The 25,521-nt window shown below is 49.1% G+C and overlaps 1 protein-coding gene across 3 annotated transcripts in view; it reads left to right on the top strand.

The window, feature by feature from the left end:
• The window catches only part of TP63 (tumor protein p63), a 122,069-nt gene extending 98,335 nt beyond the window's left edge, over window positions 1-23,734 (top strand). For 2 of the 3 annotated variants that reach the window (XM_063131728.1, XM_063131727.1), the window contains exons 9-12: window positions 16,310-16,458; window positions 18,752-18,896; window positions 22,292-22,385; window positions 23,367-23,734. In XM_063131728.1, the coding sequence (XP_062987798.1) occupies window positions 16,310-16,458; window positions 18,752-18,896; window positions 22,292-22,385; window positions 23,367-23,663 (685 nt within the window). In that variant the 3' untranslated portion in view covers window positions 23,664-23,734. The remainder of the gene's footprint in view (window positions 1-16,309; window positions 16,459-18,751; window positions 18,897-22,291; window positions 22,386-23,366) is intronic. The other variant, XM_063131729.1, reaches the window with a different exon arrangement.
• The last annotated feature ends 1,787 nt before the right edge of the window (window positions 23,735-25,521 follow it).

Here is a 25,521-nt window from a genome sequence, read left to right as displayed (position 1 = left end):
CCGCATGCCTGGGTGGCCCCACCCCTCCTACGCTGCATGACAATAGCGCCACCTGCACCAGCGTTGGGATTCTTAAGTTTTGATCGATTGAGCATGGCCGGCCTGGATTGCCTGTGATGTGTGGGCTGGCATCTCTTTTGGGCAGAAGCTTGAACGCGCCTCTATTAAAACTCAACCGTTGCCTTCAAGATCGGTAGCCTCTTCTGCATTTGGTGGGGAAAGTGTGGCTTGAGTGTTTGTTGGTCGAAAGGGCACGCGAGTGCATGCACGCACACACGCACACAGCTTTTACAATACTAGAAAATTACAAAATCTAAAAAAGTTTAGACTCCGCCAAGAAGAAATAAAATCAAAGTAAAAATCAAACCAGTCGCACAGTTGTTAAAAAGCTGTTGCATGACAGTGAAGCCTTCTGTTCATCAACGTTTTCACTCCTGTTTTCACTGGGATGGGGGGGATCTCCTGAAAACAGACTTGAAATCACCGGCGGCCCACCAATCTTGAGCAAGCGGTAGCACTGCCGGCATGTTTATTGCAAGTTGCTTTCACGGGAAATTATTGCAGATCTCCAGAGAAACAACGAGGCTTCTCCATTTAGGGTCACAGGAAGTTATTATTATTATTATTATTATTTATTTATTTATATAGCACCATCAATGTACATGGTGCTGTACAGATAAAGTTGGCTTAGACAAAGTCGGAGCATTGGTCCACCTCGCTGCCCAAGTTCTTCTAACCTGGAGATGCTGCTGGCCATCGGGAGATCTGGTTTCTAGTCCCCACTGGGCGACTTTGGGTCAGTCACAAACTCACAGCCCAACCTACCTCACAGGGTTGTTGTTGTGAGGATAAAACGGAGAGGAGGAGGATTATGTACGCTGCCTTGGGGTTCCTTGGAGGAAAACAGGCGAGATATAAATGCAATAATACTTACATACATACATACAATGTACTCGGGAGTGGATGGATGTGCACTGGTGTAGTAGTTCTAATAATAATCCTAATATTCCTAGTTTAGCCTTAAAGCAAGGGATTCTATTCATTATTTAGTATTATTTATATACCGCTCAATATCTAAAACAGATTCTGAAGCGGGGAACATAGGTATAAACAGTAAAAAGCGTATTAAAAACGTTCAGTTTAGAACAAAGGAAGCAGAAAAACGGGCTAGTCAGTTGAGGAAGACTTCTCGAAACAGAGTTGTTTTCAAGAGGCAACGGAAGCAGCCTCATTCCACAGAGAAGGGGCCACTACACTAAAGGCTCTTCTCGCGGTGGATTCCAGTCGGCCCGTAGGCCCGTGTGGAACCAGCAGGACCATGCTGGTTCCACATGGAGGGGAGACCTGAGAGCACTCTTCAAATACTTAAAAGGCTGTCACACAGAGGAGGTCCAGGATCTCTTCTCAATCCTCCCTGAGTGCAGGACACGCAATAATGGGCTCAAGTTACAGGAAGCTAGATTCCGGCTGGACATCAGGAAAAACGTCCTGACTGTTACAGCAGTACGACAATGGAATCAGTTACCTAGGGAGGTGGTGGGCTCTCCCACACTAGAGGCCTTCAAGAGGCAGCTGGACAACCACCTGTCAGGGATGCTTTAGGGTGGATTCCTGCCTTGAGCAGGGGGTTGGACTCGATGGCCTTGTAGGCCCCTTCCAACTCTGCTATTCTATGATTCTATGCCTTCCGATGACCTCAGTGACCAGGCAGGTTGGTAGGGGAGAAGGCGCTCTCTCAGGTATCCTGGTCCCAAGTTGTTCAGAGCTTTGTTCACTGATGGTGCTAAATAAATAAATAAATAAATAAATAATAGTACAAGAACCTTAAATTTGGCCCAGTAGGCACCCAGGGCAGTTCCCTCTGGAGACTTTAACCCTCTGCCCCAAGTTTCCCAAGAGATGCTCAGTCCGCCCTCTCTCAGTGTGGGGGCTTTGAAAGGTTGCTTCTGGTCTGGAAATTTTCCCCCAAATCACTGGGACCTTTCAATAAGTGGGGAGGGGGGAAGTGTTCTCATAAGCAGAGCCTGCTTGGAAGTAAATGAAGGGGTTTGCTTCTGGTGCTGCTGACAAAATTGCTTTGGGTTAATTACTGTTTTTTTGCTCTCCAAGTAGACAAAGCTGATATTTTTAGGGTTTGTGATTTTTTTTTTAAAAAAAAGGAGGTGGGGGGGAACCAAACCACCAACGTTGTGTACCGTGGATGAGCGCCTCTGCTTAGTTCACAAAGCTTCTTTCAGAAAATCTCCTACTAGGCGTTCTTTTTCAGAAGGCACGTTGCAAAATTAAGCTAAGGGCTGCTATACAGAAGCATTTTATCTTGATACTCTACGGTGTGGCTCGTGCATGGGCCACACGGCGCATACCCCAACCTGTGGCGCTGATGCCATTTCTTCACCCATATTGCTTTGTTCCCAAACCACTTTCATGGCGTTTCCCCCCCGCCCCCACACACACAGTGGTTGTGATTTCCATGTGCTACAAAAGGCCCGTGTGTTTTCCAGTCTAGAGGTGTTACAGCTCTTACTGGGAGGAGCAGATTTCAAGCTGTAGAAGCTGTTTTGCAACATTTTTCCCTACCTTCTTCCTACACCGCCCCCCCGCCCCCAATGTCTTTCTCCTCTTCCTTTTGTTCTCTGCTCTTTCTTCACACTGATTTTTATGGGATTTTCAGGCAGCATAAAAGCAAACAAATACCCAAAATGGCACCATGACCTCCCTATCTTCTCTGCCCTTCACTCCACCCCACCCTGTCTTCCTCCTCCAAGATGTGTGTGTGTGTGTGTGTATTGTGCACTGTACACACAGAGCCGCGCAGCTGTGAATGACCATGCAATTTATTTTTAAACTTCCATTTACTGCACACCATTGAAGATGTGCCTGCAGCCAATGGACTCCAAAGAGAGACACACACAGGCTCAGTTCACGCAACACTTTTCTCTACGCAGTGCAAAAACGCCACTCAACGGCTGAGTTTTTTGGAGGAACTCACCACGCAACACGTTCCAACTCCACCGTTGTGTGACTGTGGGCTCCCGTGGAGTAGAGTAAAACTTAACACAACATTTGATTGACAGTTCCTCCACCCTCTCTCCTCCCCCAATCCTCCTGATGCTATCCCATCAGCCATTGCTGTGGAAAAAACAACAACAATCCCAGCAGCTCTCCAAGAGCGGCACGTCCTACTTTGGCCACTCTAGCCAAGGAAGCCAGTGCGGAAACTCCACTCAATGCAGCAAGAAACTCCACGGGGCCCACCAGACAACACGGGACACCGTGGTTGTGCAGGAGCTGTCCTCTGCACTCCGTGGATATTCAGGGTGGAGTGTTTTCTTAAAAAGAAACCTCCACCATGGGGTGGAGTTGGGAAAAACCACCATTGAGAAATGTGTTGTCTGAACAGATCCACAGAGAGAGAGAGAGAAAGAGAGAGAGAGAGGAAACTCAAATGGCAGGTGACTGCTCCCATTTCTCCACAATTACAGCACTAAACTGAGGCTTGTGTCTACAAACACAAATGAGAGAACACACATGACCTTTCAAACTCCACCTATTTCTCCTACAATTGGAACATCATGCATTTATGCGCAGCTCTCAGTCATGTTCTAAACCCGGTGGTGACTACATTGTATTCGGATCATGTTTCCCCCAGGCAACAACTGAGTTTTGAAAAAGTACTGGCACAGCAATCCCTCCCAGGGGTTCTAATGTAGATCCCCCCCTTATAATGTAGATCCCGCCCACCCCCCAGGATTCTAGGATGTAGATCCCACCCACCCCTAGGATTCTGGAAGACTGGAAGACTTGTCCGAGGTTTAGGCAGCTGAGAGGAAATTTGGCCTAATTCATTATATTTCTGTACTAAATTCAGATTTATTTATTTATTTATTTATTTATTTATTTATAGTATTTATATATTGCTATTCTACCAGGACCCTCAAAGTGATGTAGCATAAAAGCGAAGGCCTAGTAAAACAATATAGTTTTTACTGCCTGTCTAAAACTCATTAGGAATGGATCCATTCTGACCTCCCTTGCGAGTTGAGGTGCCACTACAGGAAAGGCCCCATCTTGTGTACCCACCAACCTAAACTTTCTAGGTCAGCCTTCCTCAACCTGGGGCGCTCCAGATGTGTTGGACTACAACTCCCAGAATGCCCCAGGCTGGGGCATTCTGGGAGATGCAGTCCAACACATCTGGAGCGCCCCAGGTTGAGGAAGGCTGTTCTAGGTGATGAGATCCAATGAAAATCTCAAATTATGCTCAATTTCTTTTGAATATTCTCACATTTCAGTTTTCAGGCCAAAAATAGTGAAAATTCACTTCTTTAACAACTAGCTCAATTTTATTAGCTAGCTACTTTGGTACTGGTTAGCCTCACCCTGACTCTCCGCCCCCACCCCATTTCTGCTCCTGCTGTCTCTTCCCTGGACCAGTGACATAGCCAACCAAATTAAAACTGTTTGGTGACGTCATTGCAGGCTGCAGAATTCAACTGAAAGTGAGGGCAAGTCTAGGCAATATAAATGAATAGGTGAACTTTTTTTTTTTTTTAAGGAGAACTGAAACATTTCCAAAAAGTAAGATTTCTCTTATTTTATACTGACAACTCCTTTTGCAAGATTTTTTTTTAAAAAAAAGAACTGGGTGGTTTGTATTTCATGCAAAAGAAGCCCCTCTTCACCCCTGTCAAAGTCAGCAAATATGAAGTAGCTTAGAAAAATCGTAGGATTATAAGTAGGTCCCCACATAAATGCATGCTAACACCCTTTAGCTGTCCTGCCAGATAAAGCATGTTTAGAATTAACTGATGTGGTAGGTAATTTTAGGAATGTAATTTTTCCCCAAGAAAGTAGTTTTAATCCATGTGACCTACTATGATATCTGGGACAGAAGGTTTGTGGTTGATGCCAGTGTTAGACGTTCAGCCATTATGGGAATTAGAATTATTCTTATTTTCTTTTACAATTGGCACGTGTTGTACAGCAAAAGAAAGCAACAGCTGTCCTGCCCAGGGGCGCTTCGTCTCAGAAGGTCAATCTGGGTGCATGCACGATGCATGGCTGCAGTCCTATACCCACGTACCTGGGATTTAGCCCCACTGAACCCAGTGGGTCTTACTTTTGAGTAGAGGTGTATAGGATTGCACTGTGAATGTGTGCCAGACTTCCATGCAATTAACATTTCAGACCGTTGGACATCGCGTGTTGCATCTGTGTGTTGGCAAGTGCCGTGGACGGACATCACGGGTTTGCTGTGTCTTAAGTGGAGATGTGGGCGCTTGAGCATGTGAAGTGTGCGCTCTGCTCCTCAGTGTCCAGCATCTCCTTTTTTGCCCCTTCCTCTGTTTGCCTGGCTGGCGTTCTTTTTATGTACTTGATCTCTCCTGCATGGTCTTCTGAATCTTTCCATGTTGACTACCTTCATGATCACAGGGACTCTGAAACTAGACGATTTTCCATCTTTAAAGGCAGTAGGCTCCGGTTCTTATAAAATGAATACCTAAGGGGGGCTATTTTCATCTCATTACCTTAAGTTACAGTTTAATGGCTTCCCATCAAGTTTTGAGAGGCAGAGTTAGAACTTCCTTGGCTGCTGCTGTCTGGTGTCAGCTGAACGCAGTCGCCAATGACTTCTGCCGCTGGAATTCTGCCACTGCCCTGGAGTGGGGAGAGACACGCACCCTTTTAAGATAGCCCCATCAGGACTGCCTTTAAGAGTCCACCAATGGTTTTCCTTTGCTCGGTTTCAATCCATTAAAGATGGTTTCTGCTGGTGCAGAATGTGCAGGAGCCCTGACTCTAGCGGCGGCTGGGATCAGAAATGGCCCTTGTATGGCTGCAGGAATCCCAAACTCGTGTGCTGGGTGATGCGTTTGGAAGTCTTTTGAATAGCTAGTAGAGAAAAATGCTACAGCAGCCATTAGCCAGTTGGGACCCACCATGCTGGACCCCACGTACCCACCAATCAGCTTCATGGGATGACCCCGTTGGGTTCTACGATTATGAGAGAAGGAGGAAAATGTCTCCCTCTCCACTTCCTCCAAAAGATTGGGCTTCACAGCAGTCCTTTCAAGGAACATCTTCCTCTGCTTATGGACTGGGCAGACTGGACACCATGCGCCCTTGCCCTCTCTTTTCCCCAGTTCCTTCCAAAGTGATCATGAAGGTATTTCTTTCTTTGCCGCTGCTCACAGTTCGTCATCGTTTTTCATTTTCTTTCCTCTCTCCGGTTCCTCTCTACAGTCTCCTCTCGGCGTGCCTCAGGAGTGAGCTCTCAGAAATGAGGAGGGAGCCCCCCAAGAGAAATGAAGCCCTTCTCAAACATTCCAGCCCCCCCAACCCTTCAGTCTACTCGTAAACCGAACTGGAGGGTGGGGAGGTTTTGTCCCGCTCCCTGGTCATGAGAGCGATCGCCGAGCAAAATGGCAGCAGACTCTTGCAAGGAAGAGCCACTCACTTTAGCCGTAGACTTAGCATCGCAGGTCTGGAACCGCCTCGCCGTCCTCTTGCATTGTAAAATACGCTGCTTCTCTTCTTTTTCTCTGCTTTTGCTCTACGTGTTTGAAAAGAACACCTCTAAACTGTTTTCTCTGAGCCGGTCTCAGCCATTCAACCGTAACTTAAAGATGTGTGTTTATGTGTTAAGAAAGAAATGCAACTTTTGACTGAGAGCTTATTTCAGTTGTAAATCTGGAGGTGCTTTTAATGCTGGTCAGAGACTAGTCATATGTATAGAATTGAGATAACGTGTTTCTGCTGCGCAGACAGACGTGACGAGCACGTTGGGGGGCGGGGGTCAGGTAAATTGTTTTCCCTATATAGTGGATGTTGCCTTTGCACGCACTTCACAACTTTTCTACCCTGTTTGCAAAAGAGACCGTATGGAAAACTTTGGAATTAGCGGGGAAATAACTTGTCTTTGACCATTGTGTGGGTTTCCGGCAACCTTTGGATGCCCTAAAGTTCCCATTTTTGCCTTCGCTGTAGCAAAAAATTGATCACAGCCTTGTCTGCAATTCTTGGGAGACAGCAGGATGCAGATGATGAGGGCAGTTGGTCCCAGAGGCGGGTACCCTGCTCAGTTACATTCTTGGAGCCATGGTGGATTCCAGTTTTGACCCTGACCTTCCACATTTAAAAAATAATAAACAGACTGGGTCTACAGTCACATTCCCTTTCGTGCTGTGGTTCAATCAATATGTATTTCTTTGAGCCACACGCGCATAGCAGTATGGATAGCAGAGTCCTGATGCGTTGGTACCACTCTTGAAAGAAGAGTAGGCAAATCAGGGTCCAGGCAGAAATCTGGAGCAGGAGTACTCTGTAAGCACCCTACTGGGAGTTGTTTTGAGCTTGGCATAGCTACGGAAATATGTAATGTGAACTGGAATCACATAGATCACAGGTGTTGAACCTTTTTCAGCCTGAGGACTGAATTCCATTTCGGAGAAGCTCTCAGGAGCTGCTTTGCAATGGGGCATGGGTGCTGTGGGTCAGAATAATAATAAAAAAAATACCAGCATATTTTAGCTTCAAGCCAGTAAGAATGGGGGGAAACTGCACAAAAGCTAGGAAATCACTAGTCAGGTACTGCTTGGGGCCATGAGAAGGGGACGCGCCCGCCTGGAGCAACCTGGAAGGCCAGAATCAGCATAGATCTGCCTGCAATCTGGTCCACGTACTTGGCTCATATTCAGTTTGTAGATCGCAAGCTGACTATGAGCCAACAGTGCGATATGGCTGCAAGAAAGTCAAATGCTATTTTGGGCTGCATTAATAGAAGTATAGCTTCCAAATCGCGTGAGGTACTGGTTCCTCTCTATTCGGCCCTGCTTAGGTCTCATCTAGAGTATTGCGTCCAGTTCTGGGCTCCACAATTCAAGAAGGACGCAGACAAGCTGGAGCGTGTTCAGAGGAGGGCAACCAGGATGATCAGGGGTCTGGAAACAAAGCCCTATGAAGAGAGACCGAAAGAACTGGGCATGTTTAGCCTGGAGAAGAGAAGACTGAGGGGAGACATGAGAGCACTCTTCAAATACGTAAAAGGTTGTCACACAGAGGAGGGCCAGGATCTCTTCTCGATCCTCCCAGAGTGCAGGACACGGAATAACGGGTTCAAGTTAAAGGAAGCCAGATTCCAGGGGAGATTCTACACGTCGTACTGAGGGCGCTTGCATACGCCCCCAGTGCGCCCCCAAAGCGATCGTGTAGCTTGCCTGTTCGAACAGACGAGGAAGAGGCGGAGCAGGAGGCAGCTGGGGAATCCGGCTGCGTCCTTGCCGCCGCCGCTGCCGCCCACCTCCCCGCCGGCCTCCTGCTGCCGGCAAAAGAGCCAGCCGGGTCGGAGAGCTTCTTCCGCTCTCCACCCCGCCTTCTTCCGCCGAGCTCTCCGACCCGGCCGGCGAGGAGGTAGGTGGGCGGCGGTGGCAAGGACGCGGCCAGATTCCCCAGCTGCCTCCTGCTCCGCCTCTTCCTCGTCTCTTCGAACAGGCAAGCTACACAATCACTTTGGGGGTGCACTGGGGGCGCATGCAAGCGCCCTCAGTACAACGTGTAGAATCCCCCCAGGTGGACATCAGGAAAAACCTCCTGACTGTTAGAGCAGTACGACAATGGAATCAGTTCCCTAGGGAGGTTGTGGGCTCTCCCACACTAGAAGCCTTCAAGAGGCAGCTGGACAACCATCTGTCAGGGATGCTTTAGGGTGGATTCCTGCATTGAGCAGGGGGTTGGACTCGATGGCCTTGTAGGCCCCTTCCAACTCTGCTATTCTATGATTCTATGAAATGGATTCTAAACTGCATTCTTGTGGCTGTGAATCCTCCGTGTGTGTTTCATTCATGGATTACATTTTTTGCAACCTTACAAGTGACTGCTTTGTGTATTGCCATTGTGGGGGGAGCAACAACCAGCTGCAACCTTGCGTAGTATTAGTTCACCGTTATCGCTCAGCCTACCTCAGTCTATTAGGGGCCCTTCAAGATGAAAGACTGGCCACAGCGGAGTGGGTGGATGCAAATGTAGGAGTTATTTCTTCCCGGACTTGGTGCTTTTCAAATGCTCTGGACTGTAGTTGCACACATCTGGAGGGTGTTAGGTTAAAGGAGTATGTACCAGTTCAGTGCAGCTTCAAACCCACACAGAGGTTGTGATAATCCCCTGGCTGACTCTGCTGGTGCCTGGGGTGTGTGGTCAGTTGGGACCAGTGAAGCTAAGCAGCGAAAGACCTGATGGATACCTGGATAGGGCAACCCCAGGGAGCTCCGTCTCAGGTGCTGCATGCCCCTGATACAGAGGGGCAGAAATTCATTTAAAAATGTAGTGGAAGAGCCCAGGTGACGGTCCAAGGTGAAGAGTTGGATGAGCAAAATCTTGGGCAACTTTGGGCCTGTTTTCCTGGCTTGCTCTTCCTGCCCCTCTTCTTTACAGCTAAATCATGAAGAGACATTGTGGAAACCATCAGCTAGACCCAGCCTAGAATTCGGTCCAGAAAGCAGAAATGTGCCAGTTTGCTGGGCCGGTTCAAAGAACTGGTTCTGTGCTGCACCAAACCAACATGTACAACAGAAGTAGCCAGTTTCCTTCTTCAGTAGCTGATACGGCACCGTGAAGTGGAGGCCTTGCTCTTCTCGCTCCCGTGTCGTCTTGCCATAATTACGCGGGCGCGCCAGGGGTCCTTCCGGAAGGAGCCGCCCTCGTCATCTCCCACCACATAGGCCTTTCTCTGTCCTGTGTCCGACACTCCCAAGAGACGAGTGTATGTATAGGTGCGTGTTGTTCATCAACCTCATTAGACCTTAGGAATGCAAAGTGCAATGATTTGGCGCGGGTTCAAAGTGAATCCTCGGCTTAATCTCCCTTGGAGCTCATTAGTCGTCAATTGCTCCTGCTTGCACATTTTGCGTACTCTGGGAACTCTGGGAAGAACTGAGATCGATTTCCTTTGGTGGGAATCCGTGAGTTCCCTCTAATCAGCCGCGGAAGGTTTCATACCGAGAACAATTCTTCCCTCTCTCTCTTTTTGTCTTCCTCTCTGAACGTGTGGTGCTGATTTTCAATAAACTTTTGCATCTTGATTTTACCTTGATTGGCTTTCCTTGTCTTTCCTGCCTGTCTCTTCCTTGTTCTTTCTTTTCCGTATCCTCTTGCAAAAAGAAATGCAATGTCCTTGCTACACACTCGCTATTCACTCTTGTCTCCCATGACAGCTGGGAGATTTTGGGAATTGCAGCCTGACACCTCTGGAGGGCACACAGTGGGGGAAGGCGATTCTCAGGGAGGGCTCGTGAAGTGCAAGACGTGGACGAATGGGCTCAAGTGACAGGAAGCCGGATTCCGGCTGGACATCAGGAAAAACTTCCTGACTGTTAGAGCAGTACAACAGTGGAACCAGTTACGTGGGGATGTTGTGGGCTCTCCCACACTGGAGGCCTTCAAGAGGCAGCTGGACAACCACCTGTCAGGGATACTTTAAGGTGGATTCCTGCATTGAGCAGGGGGTGGGACTCAATGACTTTGGAGGCCCCTTCCAACTCAACTCTTCTATGATTCTATGAAGTGCAGAACATGGACTAATGGGCTCAAGTTACAGGAAGCCAGATTCCAGCTGGACATCAGGAAAAACTTCCTGACAGTTAGAGCAGTATGACAATGGAACCAGTTACCTAAGGAGGTTGTGGGCTCTCCCACACTAGAGGCCTTCAAGAGGCAGCTGGACAACCATCTGTCAAGGATGCTTTAGGGTGGATTCCTGCATTGAGCAGGGGGTAGGACTTGATGGCCTTAGAAGCCACCTTCCAAATCTACTATTCTATCATTCTAAGTCTCCGGGGCTTTGCAGCCATTCTATGCGAGCGCTAGCCAAAGGTCTCACTGAGTGTTTGTGAAGCACCCTCTGCCTCCTCCTTCTTCCAAGGACCCATAAGCTGACACAGGGGCAAGGCAGGAGAAGTTGGCATTGAGTGCTCTCCAGACCCCAGTTGTGCATCTTTTCTCACTAGATTCTTGGGTGGGGGCTACCAATGGGGAAAGTGCTGCTGCGTGGGTTGTTATTGCCGGGGAGACGCCGCTCCCAGGACTTCCGGGGGCATTCCCCATGGAAACGACACATCTGCAGCATTGGCGTTCCACAGGAGATTCTGGGACTGTCTCAGTTCCTAGTGGGAAAGACCATCCGCTAGGACCTTGGGAAGCGCCCTGTGCTGCCTCCCCCTGCCGCGAGGTCGGTGCCTGGGCACAGGAAGAAGTGGTGGCAGTGAGCCGGATCCTGCTTGCAGGTTTTTTCTACACCCTAGGGAAGATGGCTCCTTTCCCAGGAAGCTACAGTGTCAAAGAACGCAAGCTGATGGACCCAGTGCAAATCTCCTCTCATCTCTGAGTTCATGAAGGGTCCATCAGGAAAGCCACCATCTCTCAGCTGCACAGCCTCTCTCTACAATGTGGGCAGGCCTACCTCCCAGGGCTGTTGTAAAGATTGCTGAGATGCTGTCCATGAACACGCACTGAACACTCAAAAGTCCACGTAAATGTGACTCATTAATAGTAATATTCGCCCTCCAGCACCTTGACTCGCTTGCTTGAGTCTTCCAAAACAAGTGCTTTGGTGGCCGCTTTCTGTAGTCCGTTACCTCTGTGTAGAACATCGTGGCCAGTGTGGCATACGTTGATCTGAGAGGGGCTGGTGTGTGGGCTGTCCTGCATTTCGAAGCCCTGCCATTCTTAGAGAAAAAAACTCTGGAATGCCCTCTTTCCGTGGTAGTGTAAGGGATAGAATCCTGTATGTGACGTGAGTATGAACAGTATGTATAAATTAACGTCATCCAACTGTTCTTATAAAGCTGATACATGGGGGTGGGGAGCACCTAAATTGGAAAAGTAACACCAGCTGGGTGAACCACAGCTCAGGAGAGCCGCAGCTCACTGGCTTCAGCAGCAGCTTTGCGTGCAGAAGAGCTCAGGTTCAGTCTCCGGCATCTTCAAGAATCTCAGCAAAGAGTTGAGGGTGCAATCCAGAGTAGATAGCAATGGATGAGATGGATTAAAATGACTGCATTAAAAGGATTCCTGCACTGAGCAGGGGGTTGGACTTGATGGCCTTAGAGGCCCCTTCCAACTCTACTATTCTATGATTCTATGACTGGACCAAAGGTCCGGGCGAGATGGACCAAAGGTTGGATCCCATACAATGCAGCTTCATATGTAGGACTCTGTTGCTGCAACAGTGGTCTCTGCTATATACTTCTGTACATTACCCTGGCCATCTACAGCCCGTTCTGAAGTGTGGTGTGTGTGTGTGTGTGTGTGTGTGTGTGTGTGTGTGTGTGTGGATCCCCTGTGTGTCACCTAGATGAACAGGTCTGACCCCTGGACAATCCAGGGATAAACCTTAGGTCTAGCTATGGCCTAGGTCACCCAGCAACTTGCCAGACTTTCTGAGGTGATAGATAGCAAGTGATTGCAGGGCCGGTGCCAGACTATTTTGCGCCCCAGGCAAGGTGATCTACTTTCATCCCTCCCGCCCCAAATGCCAACTTTGATTTTTAAGAACATATGTTTCCTGGGAAAAAGTAAGAAGCACAAAACTTGAAACTGCTAAATTAGTTTTAAAGTGCAAGAAATACGTCATGCCAATTATAGCAAACAAATTGGAAAGGAACGTCTATGGCTCTAAAATGCATTATTTAATAGGAATATCACCTCCAATCATCCCCCCCCCCAACTCACATAAGTGTGCGTGCGCACACTCAGTATCACTCACTCCAAACAAACACATGCATGAACGCATGCATGTGTTCTGGAAACAAAGCCCTATGAAGAAAGACTGAAAGAACTGGGCATGTTTAGCCTGGAGAAGAGAAGATGGAGGGGAGACATGAGAGCACCCTTCAAATACTTAAAAGGTTGTCACACAGAGGAGGGCCAGGATCTCTTCTCGATCCTCCCAGAGGGCAGGACACAGAATAACAGGCTCAAGTTAAGCTGGATTCCGGCTGGACATCAGGAAAATTTTCCTGACTGTTAGAGCAGTATGACAATGGAATCTGTTGCCTGGTGAGGTGGTGGGCTCTCCCACACTAGAGGCCTTCATGAGGCATCTGGACAACCATCTGTCAGGGATGCTTTAGGGTGGATTCCTGCATTGAGCAGGGGGTTGGACTCGATGGCCTTGTAGGCCCCTTCCAACTCTGCTATTCTATGATTCTATGCATTCACTCAAAGACCCCATGCACCCCATTCACCCATACATTCTCTCTCTCTCTCTTCCGGGTGCGTTCCGGAAGTCTGAACATGGAGCCGCCCCACCCCAGTGTCCCTGGCTTCACTTCGGCTGGGCGGGCGCGGGGTGCCACCTCACCTACCCAGGCCCAGCTGAATCCTCGGGCCGGGCCGGCTCACAGCCAACACGCGTGAGTGCTGCACTGTGCCCAGCGCCCCTCTTAGCTTGGCACTCTAGGTGGCAGCCTGAGTGGCCACTATGGTAGCACCGGCCCTGAGTAATTGCCCTCAGGGCGTCTTCCCCTTCTCATAAGGCAAGCCATGGGAAAGAAGCTTACCATAATATTCTGACAGTTGCCACAAAACAATCTAGTATTAAGTTCTTGAAGTCCTGCAGCTGTTGTTGGTCATGGATAAGCACACACACACACACACACACACACACACACACACACACACACACCACTCTCGGCCACAAATGGGAGAGTAAATAACAGGAGGATTGCAAAGCATTTAGCTAAAAAATGACCCTGTTCAGACAACATGCTAAACCATGGGGATTAAGCATTTTGAGCTAAACATTATGGCTTAGCGTGTCGTGCGAACCGTTCCTAACCATGGTGGCTACATAGGAAAGGAAAGGAACCTCTCGTGCAAGCACTGAGTCGTTTCTGACTCTTGGAGGGACGCCAGCTTTCGCTGACGTTTTCTTGGCAGGCCTTATAGCGGGGTGGTTTGAACACGCTCACTAACCATTGGCTGCAAAAGGGTTAGCGGCCTAACCATGGTTTAGCATGTGGGCTGAACAGGCCCAAAGATGCTGCAGCAATGTTAGGCTCACTCAGGGGCCGACCCTTTTCACTGTACAGTAGCTCCCTGTGCCTCTGGGCAGTTCTGCTCCAGACAGCCATTGACAGGCGTCTCCTCTGTACAAAACGATTCTCCCAGGGTAGAAAACCAGCATGTTGTGGAGAAGGGTTCTAGCCTGGCTTTCTCCCTGAAAGTCTACTTTTCTATCTGGAGGTAAGGGATGAATAAGCCTGGCAATGTTGGCTTTGTTTTGTTTCTCACTTTTCCAAACTCAAATTGTATTTGTCCCAAATATTCTCTTCTCGATCCTCCCAGAGTGCAGGACACGGAATAACGGGCTCAAGTTAAAGGAAGCCAGATCCCAGCTGGACATCAGGAAAAACTTCCTGACTGTTAGAGCAGTACGACAATGGAACCAGTGACCTAGGGAGGTTGTGGCCTCCCCCACAGTAGGGGCCTTCAAGAGGCAGCTGGACAACCATCTGTCAGGGATGCTTTAGGGTGGATTCCTGCATTGAGCAGGGGGTTGGACTCGATGGCCTTGTAGGCCCCTTCCAACTCTGCTATTCTATGATTCTATGATTGAATTTCCCCCCCAAAAAAACGTGTTCATGTGAAAATCAATAAACATTTTCCCCTAATACTTTCATTTTATATGCAATTTGCCTAATAGAGACAGGTTTTGCTAGCAATTTTTCCTAATATAACACATTTTGTTGTGATTTTCACGAACGCACCATATTTTTGTCTGCACTTTCCTGTACTTATGTGCATTTTTGTATACCTGTTTTTGACCATTGCAAAATTTGGAGAAATGCAGATTTTCAAAGGATAGCTGAGTCTTATTGGTTTGAAAGCACAAGATTAGGTATTTCTCCCCCATCCTTGTGTGAAAGAAATCGTTTTTGTCTGGAGAAGCAGTCTGTCATGTCTGCCCACCCCCCTCGTCCCTACATACAATCTGCAGTATTTATTTATTTATTTATTTATTTATTTATTTATTAATTACACTTATATACCGCTCCATAGCCAAAGCTCTCTGGGTGGTTTACAAAAGTTAAAAACAGTGAACATTTAAAACAAATATACAGAAATTTTAAACCATCAAAAACACAAAAACAGCAATATCCATTTAAAACAACTATTCAGTAGTCTTGGCCAACTCACGGACAGTTAGGCTCATGTATGGACAGCCAGCCTTCTTGACTGTTCTGTGTCTGCTCTGTGAGGTTTATTTATTTATTTATTACATTTCTATACCGCCCAATAGCTGGAGCTCTCTGGGCGGTTCACAAAAATTAAAAACATTCAAAGTATAAAACAACAGTATAAAACCATAATATAAAATACAATAGAAAAGCTCAAACAGATAAAAACAGCAGCAATGCAAAATTACAAATTTTAAACACCAAGTTAATATTTATTTATAGACTGTTAAAATGCTGGGAGAATAAAAAGGTCTTCACCTGGCGTCTAAAGGCATATAATGTAGGTGCCAAGCGAACCTCCTTAGGGAGCTCCTTCCACAGCCAGGGTGCCACAGCAGAGAAGGCCCTCCTCCTGGTAGCCACCTGCCTCACTTCCTTTGGCAGGGGTTCGCGGAGAAGGGCCCCTGAGGATGACCTTAGGGTCCGGGCAGGTACATATGGGAGGAGGCGTTCCTTCAGATAACCTGGCCCCAAGCCGTTTAGGGCTTTAAATGTTAATACCAGCACTTTGAATCGGGCCTGGACCTGGACTGGCAGCCAGTGAAGCTGGAAAAGGACTGGCGTGATGTGGTCTCGTCAGCCAGTCCCTGTTAGTAGGTGGGCTGCCCTGTTTTGTACCAGTTGAAGTTTCCAGACCGTTTTCAAAGGCAGCCCCACATATAACACATTGCAGTAAACGAAACGAGAGGTTATCAGAGCATGGATCACTGTAGCTAGGCTATCTCTGTCCAGATAAGGGTGCAGTTGGTATATCAGCCTAAGCTGATAAAAGGTGCTCTTTGCCACTGAGTTCACCTGCGTCTCAAGTGACAGTTCTGGATCCATGAGCACCCCCAGACTACGGACCCAATCCTTTAGGGAGAGTGCAACCCCGTCCAAGACAGGGCAAAACATAATACAAGGTTGTGTCCTTGTATCTTCACAACACACACACACATGGTTAGAGCCTTCTGGATCTGCCCTTAGCTGAAATACATCTCACCTTCTTGCCCTAATTCTGAACTGCCGGTCATTTTCAATCAGCCCTTTCTCCTTCCACCTTGTGCTTGATTTCTCCTCCTTTGTGTGTTTTGCAGAAACTCCATCCAGTCCCAGTCTTCGTACGGGTCCAACTCTCCTCCGCTCGGCAAATTGAACAAGCTGCCTTCGGTCAGCCAGCTCATTAACCCACAGCAGCGCAATGCCCTGACGCCCACCACGATCCCCGACAGCATGGGAGCCAACAGTAAGGAAGATACTTGCCCTCTGTCACTTGCCGTTGGCCCGGAGAAGGAGTTTAGGGGCGGATTGATGGATAGCTTGTAACACCAGCAGTGAGCACAGGCTCAAGAGCTCACAGGATAGTCTGCCCCAACAGAACCTTGGGGAGGATTGTTCCCGAGGTTAGGGGGTGCCCATGGAGCCATTCCTGGAGTCCGTTGGGTCCCCATTGCAGGCTGCCTAGAGGTTTCCAGACCCAGTGATGTCACTGGTACACATGAAGGTGTAGAGTTTAGCCAAAGTGGACTCCTTCGCTCTTGTTTCCGATTTCTTTATTACTGAAAAGAGCCTTCTTTTTTTCTCTTTTTTTACTGTTCCCTCGAAATTTTGTGGTTCATCAGATGAGTGTTTTATCGCACGCTCACTGCTGCGCACTCACGGTTTTTCGTGTGTCCTTTAGACAACGCCTCCCACATGCCTCCCACTCCTTCTTGCCTTCTTCCCATGCGAAATAGACCCCCCAAAATCCCACTTTTCTCTGGGAAGAAAGAGGAAGTAGTGAGGGAAAAAAGCAAGGGTGGAAAAGCGACGGTAGGGAACCACGACTTTCCCCCGTCTGATGGAGCTCTTTGTCTATTGTTTTGACCATGTTCTGGACACTAGAATGATTTTTTTTGTTCTTGATGATGTTGTATATTTAAATTGATTTTTAGGCCGCCTTTGAGGGTGAGACCCTCTCAAGGCAGAGGGTGCAAAAGTCCCAAAATGCCTGTTCTTGCGGCTTCAGGGAACTATGCAAACCCTAAATCAGCCCCAAGATTTTCTGAGGTGTTCAAAGGTTCTCCCATCTCAAACGTTCCCGCTTTGACATGCAGTTGGAAATGCACAAAAATGTGTCTTTGCTCCATCCATATTGAGCCACCCATGCTGGGAATTATGGGAGTTTCAGGCCAACATATGGGGAAGGCAAAAGTTAGGCAAGGCTCTTTTATTGCCTTAGTGGGCCATGGGGGTAAAATCCAGACATTTTTCTCCCTCTCTCATAATGCTAGAACCCAATGGGGTCATCCCATGAAGCTGATCGGATAGATAAAATAAAGGACTTCTCCACCCAGTCAAGCTAACAAAAGACGTAGTGAAGGCCACCAATCTGGATGGCTTTAAAAGGGGGTTATTATTATTATTATTTATTTATTTATTTATTTATTTATTTATATAGCACCAGCAATGTACATGGTGCTGTACAGAGTAAAACAGTAAATAGCAAGACCCTGCCGCATAGGCTTACAATCTAATAAAATCATAGTAAAACAATAAGGAGGGGAAGAGAATGCAAACAGGTACAGGGTAGGGTAAGCAGGCACAGGGTAGGGTAAAACTAACAGTAGAAAGTAACAGTAGAAGTCTGCACAACATCAAGTGTTAAAAGCTTTAGGAAAAAGAAAAGTTTTTAGTTGAGCTTTAAAAGCTGCGGTTGAACTTGTAGTTCTCAAATGCCTACTAGCCCTGATGGCTATATGTTACCTCCGGTATCACATGCCAGGCGGAGGAGCTGAGAATGAAAAAGGGCCTGTGCTGCACGTGGTTCCTTTAAATGGGAAGCACCCGCCACAGGCTTGCCGAGGGAAAAGAGAGCGAATGCCTCTGTTTTGCAGCCAGCGTGGCGGGGCACACCAAGCAGGGTATGTCTCTTCATTAGCGTTTTGGTGCTTTTGAAACATTTCAATTCACCGTTAAAAGGACTCTTCTTAAACGGTATTAATACATGTGTGGATTCTTCCCCTATATGGCTTGGGACCAAACTACCTTCTCCCATAAAAAGGGTTTTAAGATCTTCTGGAGAGGCGCTTCTCAGAAAAGACCACCTCGAGTGCCCCCCTGCCGCCCCTTTGCCTCTTAGCGCCCCCCTATGCAATCCCACCGCCCACTTTGGGAACCACTGGACTAGATGGACCCTTGGTCTGATCCAGCAGGACTCTTCTTATGTTCTTACTGTGAGGGAAAGGATATGTTTTGACTGAAGAAGCTCAAGACGACGTAGGGTTAGTGAGCATAGCAAGCTCCCAGTCCTTTGGTCCTTGTCGCTATCCCTCCTCTTCTTCTGTGTCCCTTTCAGCTTAGCAGACAGCAGATTAATGAGTTGGGGTATCTGTGTTTTGAGTGCAGGTATTGGAATGGAGGCAAACAGATCAACAGGGAGGAGGAAGGCGTGCTGGTTGGACTCAATGGCCTTCTAGGCCCCTTCCCCCTCTACGGTTCTATGATTCTCGGTGTTCCCATTCCCGTGACTCTTGTTTTTGCTCCCTTCTTGCGTACAGTTCCGATGATGGGGGCTCACATGGCCATGGCTGGTGACATGAACGGGCTCAGCCCGACGCAGACGCTGCCCCCCGCCCTCACCATGCCATCGACATCTCACTGCACGCCGCCGCCGCCTTACCCCACAGACTGCAGCATTGTCAGGTGAGTGAATGGCAGGTCGTGCAGGCTTTCACCCCCCGCCACCCTCCGCCGCCACACACACACACACACGCACACGCACACTGACAGCTCGGGTGGTGGGGGCACCCTTCTCCGTTCCGTCGAGTCTTTTATTGGGGGCTGAACTCTTCACGAAGCCGTTTGCAGGTCGTGGAAGGCCTGCCAGGCAACTTCCAACTGGCGGAATGAGCTGCCTCTGCCTTCCTTTCCCCATAAGCTTTCCCTACCGCCAGTCCCACCTGCTTGCACTTTCTAAAAGGTGAATCCAGGTAAGATGGGGGTGATGCAGGTGAGCCATCCCAACTCTCTAGAGGAGTTCATCAGGCATGCAATGGGTGGGTGGGTGTGGGTGGGGGTGGGTGTGCCCCCATCTGACCTGGTTTAGAGCCACCTTGCACCTGGACCAGTGATAGCCCAGGACTGCTTTGGTTGCATTGCTTCCAAGAGGAAACGCTTCCTCAATCTCCAAGACTGACTACTGTAATGCTCTGCATGGGTCTGCCCTTGAAGACTGGTTAGAAGCTGCATGGGGTGCAGAATGCCTGGCGCCTGATGAATATCATGAGGTGAATGCCCACCGCACTGGCTGCCTGTTTGCTTCTGCGTCCAGCACAAGGTGCCCCTCTTCATCTTCACTCAGGCCCTGTTCTCATAGGCGTGCGCAGCACATTTCATTAGAGTGTGCACTCAGGGAATTTTATTTATTTATTATTTATTTAATAAATAAATAAATGTTGTTTTTATACTGTTGTTTTTATGTTTTTGATGGTTTTTAAAATTTGTATACTTTTAATGTTTACTATTTTAAATTGTTGTAAACTACCCAGAGAGTTTCGGCTGTGGGGCGGTAGATAAATGTAATAAAATAAAATAAATAAATAAATAAATAAATAAATAAAATATTACATTTATATATCACCCCACAGCCGAAGCTCTCTGGGCAGTTTGCAACAGTTAAAAATGGTAAACATTAAAAAGTATACAAAATTTTAAAAAAACATCAGAAACATAAAAACAACAGTATAAAAACAACAGTACCCATTTAAAAGCAACAGTTCTGGGGCCCATTAAAAACAAACTTAACGTTGTTAAATGCTTTAAAATGCCTGGGAGAAGAGAAAAGTCGGTAACTGGCGCTGAAAAGATAACAATGTTGTGGGGGATTCCTTACTATCTTTAAGGTGAACATTTATTTATTTATTACATTATTATACCACCCAATAGCCGAAGCTCTCTGGGCGGTTCACAAAAATTAAAACCATGAAGAGGTTTTATTGATGAATGAACGAAACTTTATTGAATAAGTCTTCCGACAATTTCAAAAGATCACATCATTGTTAAAAACATATAGGTATTAATTAAAATTTACAATTTAAAACAAGATGCAGTTCCTATATGAAATATTATTTAAGACTAACAGTTAATAAAACCCCTTGTGTTGTGAGATTTAATAAAATCTACTTATTAAGCCATTTTTGTAATTCTTTTTTCCTTATGTTGGCTGCTCTGAGAGCAAAAGGGGCAACCCTCTGAGTCACAAAATAATTAAAACCACGTAGGAGGAATCATAGAATCGTAGAATATCAGAGTTGGAAGGGGCCTACAAGGCCATCGAGTCCAACCCCCTGCTCAATGCAGGAATCCACCCTAAAGCATCCCTGACAGATGGTTGTCCACCTGCCTCTTGAAGGCCTCTAGTGTGGGAGAGCCCACCACCTCCCTAGGCAACTGGTTCCATTGTCGTACTGCTCTAACAGTCAGGAAGTTTTTCCTGACGTCCAGCTGGAATCTGGCTTCCTGTAACTTGAGCCCGTTATTCCGTGTCCTGCACTCTGGGAGGATCGAGAAGAGATCCTGGCCCTCCTCTGTGTGACAACCTTTGAAGTATTTGAAGAGTGCTCTCATGTCTCCCCTCCATCTTCCCTTCTCCTGGCTAAACATGCCCAGTTCTTTCAGTCTCTCCTCATAGGGCTTTGTTTCCAGACCCCTGATCATCCTGGTTGCCCTCCTCGGAACACACTCAATCATAGTCAATCATGAAGGACATTATTTTTATTATTTATTTATTAAACACTGCAGACTCTGATGCCCTCGTCCGCATTCGGCTTGCCTGCCTTCAAGAGGGCCATTGGAGGTGGTGGGGAATGCGGAGGCTCTCCTCAAGCAACAGCATTCGATGGGGCTTTGTGTTGACACTGGCTGGAGGAGGGCCTTCGGAGGCCATGTTAGCCTTTGGGGGGCGGGGGGCTGCTCCTGGCCTCTTTGAAGCCTGGCTCCCAGCACAGCGGTGCCCTTTCACCCCTGCTGCCAGGAGCAACGGCGCTCCCTCAGAGGCAGTGGTGCTGCTGGAGGGCAGCTGCAGGCCCGTTCCCACTGCACCTGGATCCCCATCTGTATCCCTGTTCAACGGTCCCCTCAATTTGCTGCTTATTGCTTGAGAGACATTAGGATGTGCCTGGGCACACCGGGCACACCCCTCGCGCACGCCTATGCCTGTCCTGTGCACCTTAGCTATGTGAAATGGAAATATCGGTCGCAAGCCCCGGAGCCTCCGATGTGGCGGGTGCCATTTGTCTGGAGGTCATTCAGCTGACTGGCTTTCTTTGGGGGCCGCCTCCAAAAGAAACAGGGTTTCTCCTTCTCTCGTTTACGTTCCTGCATTTTTACTTTTTAGAGGGCGATGGGGTGTCTTGTTTTGTTTTATCTTGCTCTTACGTGCATTGCTTCGAGCTTCTAGAAAGCCACATCCAAACAAGCGCAGTAAACACGGCAGCTGAGGCTTCCCAGGACACTGCCCACGAGGCAGGAGAGCAGGCCGTTGTGTCCTCCACCCCTGATGAGTTAATTGGCTTTCTTCATTATCGAGGCCGCATCCTTCCCGGGGTTTTCCTTTCTTAGGACTTGCGTTGCCAGCTCCTCGCTTGGCGGGTGATTCAAGGCGTGTACTGTCGGCGCCATAGAATTCCCCCCTCCAGTCACATAGCCCGCCCCACTGCTGTGCCCATTTATTGCGCTGCCCCTTTTTCCTTCCTTGACCTCTGTGCCCTGCTGGGGTAGTATTGGCTCCTAACTCCCGTTTTCCTGCTGGAGACAGATGAGGCCATAAATGGGGAGAAGGTGGCGTGTGTGGGGGTCTGTGTGTCGTCGTCGTCGTCTTTGTCATCCCCCCCCCGTCCCCCCGCACTCCCCTGAATCAAGGCTTTCGCATAGCAGAGCGCCTGGTGTGGTTCTTGCCATGTTTGGGCTGTGGCAGTCTGGGTGATCTTCTGATCTCAATTTCTCTCTCTTTCTCTCTCTCTCTCTCTCCCTCCCTCCCTCCCTCCCTCCGCCGTTCTCTCTCTCCTTCTTTCTGTCCTCTCCCCCTCGTCCTCCTGCAGTTTCTTAGCCAGGCTGGGCTGCTCCTCCTGTGTGGATTATTTCACGGCACAAGGGCTGACCAACATCTATCAGATTGAACACTACTCCATGGATGTAAGTAACTGTCTCACCCTTTCGCTTCAAAGGGGAGGGGCAGGACGGACCCTCTCAGCCTGGGGCCAGTGGGGCGGGGTGGGGGTGGGGGGGAGGGCCAGTTGCAATGCAGCGTCTTGGTTTTAGGGGCAAGCTACACACACCACACTGCAGCCAGGTGTTCACAAAGACCCAGGAGCCTTTGGGAGGGGAGAGTTTGAGCTGGAGAAGGGGGCGGCGAGAAACAAGGACTTGATCCTTCTCCTGCCAGCTGCTTTCCTGCTGAGACGTCAGCCCGCCCCACCCAGCCGCCTTTAGCCCCGGAGTGTCCCAGTCCAACAGTGGCACGGTGGATGGGTCAGGAACACCAGTGGGGGGTGAAAGCAGTTTCAGGGGCAGAATGGACATGGCAGAAGGAAGGGTTAAGCACCCCTCCCCTTCCATCAGTTCAAACTTCCCCCACCCCAAGGGCACTTTGTAAGTGAGAAGTGGATGTTGGGGCTGCACCGCAAGCTGTCATTTGCCCCCCTCTCCAAAAAAAAGTCTTCCAACCCAGCTAGGGGCAGCTCAGCCTAGCTGGGCTCCGAAATCCACCGCTGCTCTGGCCTGCAGGTTTCTGTTCTGAGGTTTCAGAAGCGCCTGGCACGGTCTGCAAGCGGCCACCTGAAATGGAAGTGGTGGGCCGTGGGCCTTCCCCGGTTCCTTCCCCGCCCACTGGCTTCTACCTCTGCGCCCTTGAACCTGCAGGCGTCTTGCTTTGCTGGGGCTGTGCTATGGGGCTGCTGCTGCTGCTGCTGCTTGGGGGTTAGCCTGAGGGCTCCATGGTCCGATGGGGCTGAGGATCTCTGCCTTTCCTCACTGACTCTGGCCGAGGTTCTTTTGCTTTCGAAGCGCGTTGCCACCCAGCCAGACCCCGTGTGCGTGATGGAAACCTTTGGCGTCTGTGCCGACGCTGCTGCTGCTGCTGTTTTTTGCTGAGCCCGGCTCCCCTTTGTCCTCCAGGATCTGGTGAGCCTGAAAATCCCGGAGCAGTTCCGCCATGCCATTTGGAAAGGCCTCATGGACCACCGGCAGCTCCACGACTACTCCTCCCCGCCCCACCTCCTGCGCACGCCCAGCGGAGCATCCACCGTCAGCGTGGGCTCCAGCGAGACCCGCGGGGAGCGGGTCATCGACGCCGTGCGCTTCACCTTGCGCCAGACCATCTCCTTCCCTCCCCGCGACGAGTGGAACGACTTCAACTTCGACCTGGACGCCCGCCGCAACAAGCAGCAGCGCATCAAGGAGGAGGGCGAGTGAAAGAGCCCGGCGTTCCCTCCCGCCCCTCACCCACACCCATGGACCTCCTGGCTGCTTCCGGCCTGTTCCGCAACCCTTAGACGGTGTGTGAGGGGCGTGAGGAGGGCTTTCCCGCCGGCCCGTCTGCCTTCTGGCGCTTGGGGCCTCCCACCTTTGCCGGCAGGGCGGCCATTTTGTATCTTCTCATAAGCCATAGCTTCTTGTTGCGAGGGAGGCAGGGGCCGGGGCTTGATGGCTTTTTGTCCAATAAAGACTGTGCATAGTGGGGAGGGGGTGGATGTCTGTGGAGCGATGGCTTCCCACAACTGGGGCACTTAATTCCTCACGCTTCCGCTGAACCAAGCACGCTTCCGTGCGAGGCGACTCGCCGCCTGCGGTGTGTAACTTTAGCTTTCATGCACAACGTGCCGTTGCAGCCGGATCCAATATCGCTTGCAAACTTCTGTATGGATTCCTTTCTGAATATATGTTTTGAGGATGTGTAGAATTTAAGGCCTTGGGCAGCCTGTGATCCGTGGCTGCCTGGCGCCATGGTGGTGGATTTGACAGCTGTAAAGTTGAATGAGGATTGGATGCCAAGGGAGGGGCGGTTGTGCATTGGGCCCTACGGTGAATGTGGCCGCCCTGCGCTGTGCTCCACAGCTTCCCTGCTGGAACCAGTGCAGTCAGAAGAACAGAGTTCCCCCCCTCCCCATGGCCACACGTGGGGATTCTCCTCAAGTGGTCTGTGAGAGAGGGCTGAAGATGCAGGGGTGGCTTTTGGGCTCATTCTTGGACAGGTTTTGGGAATGGCCTGTCTCCGTGGCATGAAGCCACAGGCATCTATTCCGGGGTCACCTTGCGGTTGCAAGATGTCATGTCGAATTTGCTTTGTTGCCTGCAGACCCTCTGCACTCCCGTTTTGCACCAGAATAATCTGCCTTTGGGCCCTTTTGCAGACCGTTAAGAGGTACCTGTGCAGTTCTGAGAAAATGAAGTGCACACGAGCCCTATTGAAAACAATGGGATTTAAGCACTTTCCTGGATATGCGCAGATCCAGCATGACTCGGGTCTGCCTGACTTTGTCATGATTATACCCCTTGAGTCCGTGGGGAGATTGCTTAAGCTAGCCTCCCCCAGCTTTCCGGAGGTTCTCCCCAGATGCGTTAGACCGCAACTCCTGTCACTGGAAATGATAGGAATTGCAGTCCGAGACATCTGGTGGGCACCAGATTAGGGAAGGCTGGCTTATGGAGACAGTGATGGAAACATTAAGGGGTTTAAACCAGATTGGTGGCAAATGTTCTCCTCTCTGTTATGCTGCGCAGCATCTAATTCCCAGGGTTGGGGTGGTACTCTTATTCCGGGTGAGCATTTGAAATCAGCCTGTAAATGATGGCTTTTACCTCTGCCGTGGCTGTCTTGCGTACGTATCGTGGCTTTCCGCTTTCTAACTCTTCAGCTTCTTCCCCGTCTCACACCACCGCTATGGAGAGGCCCTTCACAAGGAAGAAATAGGAAGGAGAACTCAACCTTAAGCGTCATGGCGGCCATTTAGGTCACCAGTTTTTCATGGATGTCTCTTCCAAAGGTTCCTCCATGATAAATTGCCCAACCCTATCACATCCTGGTAACTATTTTCCTCTTAAAAATAGCAACAACAACAACAACAATAATAATAATAATAATAATAATAATAATAGGGAGTTAGTTGGCATTTTTAGTTCAAGCTCCTGTATTCTTGGGTCTGTGATAGGAGGATTCGTTCTACTTTAGTTTGGTCCTGATTCAGCTTTAAGAAGTCGATCCAAAGAACCTCTTGACAGGAAAACTCCTTAAGCGGCGTCTTGAGAAGTCTGCCCATGGGGGCAGTTTGTA

Source organism: Elgaria multicarinata, chromosome 8, assembly GCF_023053635.1.
Source record: "Elgaria multicarinata webbii isolate HBS135686 ecotype San Diego chromosome 8, rElgMul1.1.pri, whole genome shotgun sequence".
NCBI classification, from domain to species: domain Eukaryota; kingdom Metazoa; phylum Chordata; class Lepidosauria; order Squamata; family Anguidae; genus Elgaria; species Elgaria multicarinata.
The sequence above is the reverse complement of the archived record's forward strand: the minus strand, read 5'-3'. Positions and strand labels throughout refer to the sequence as shown.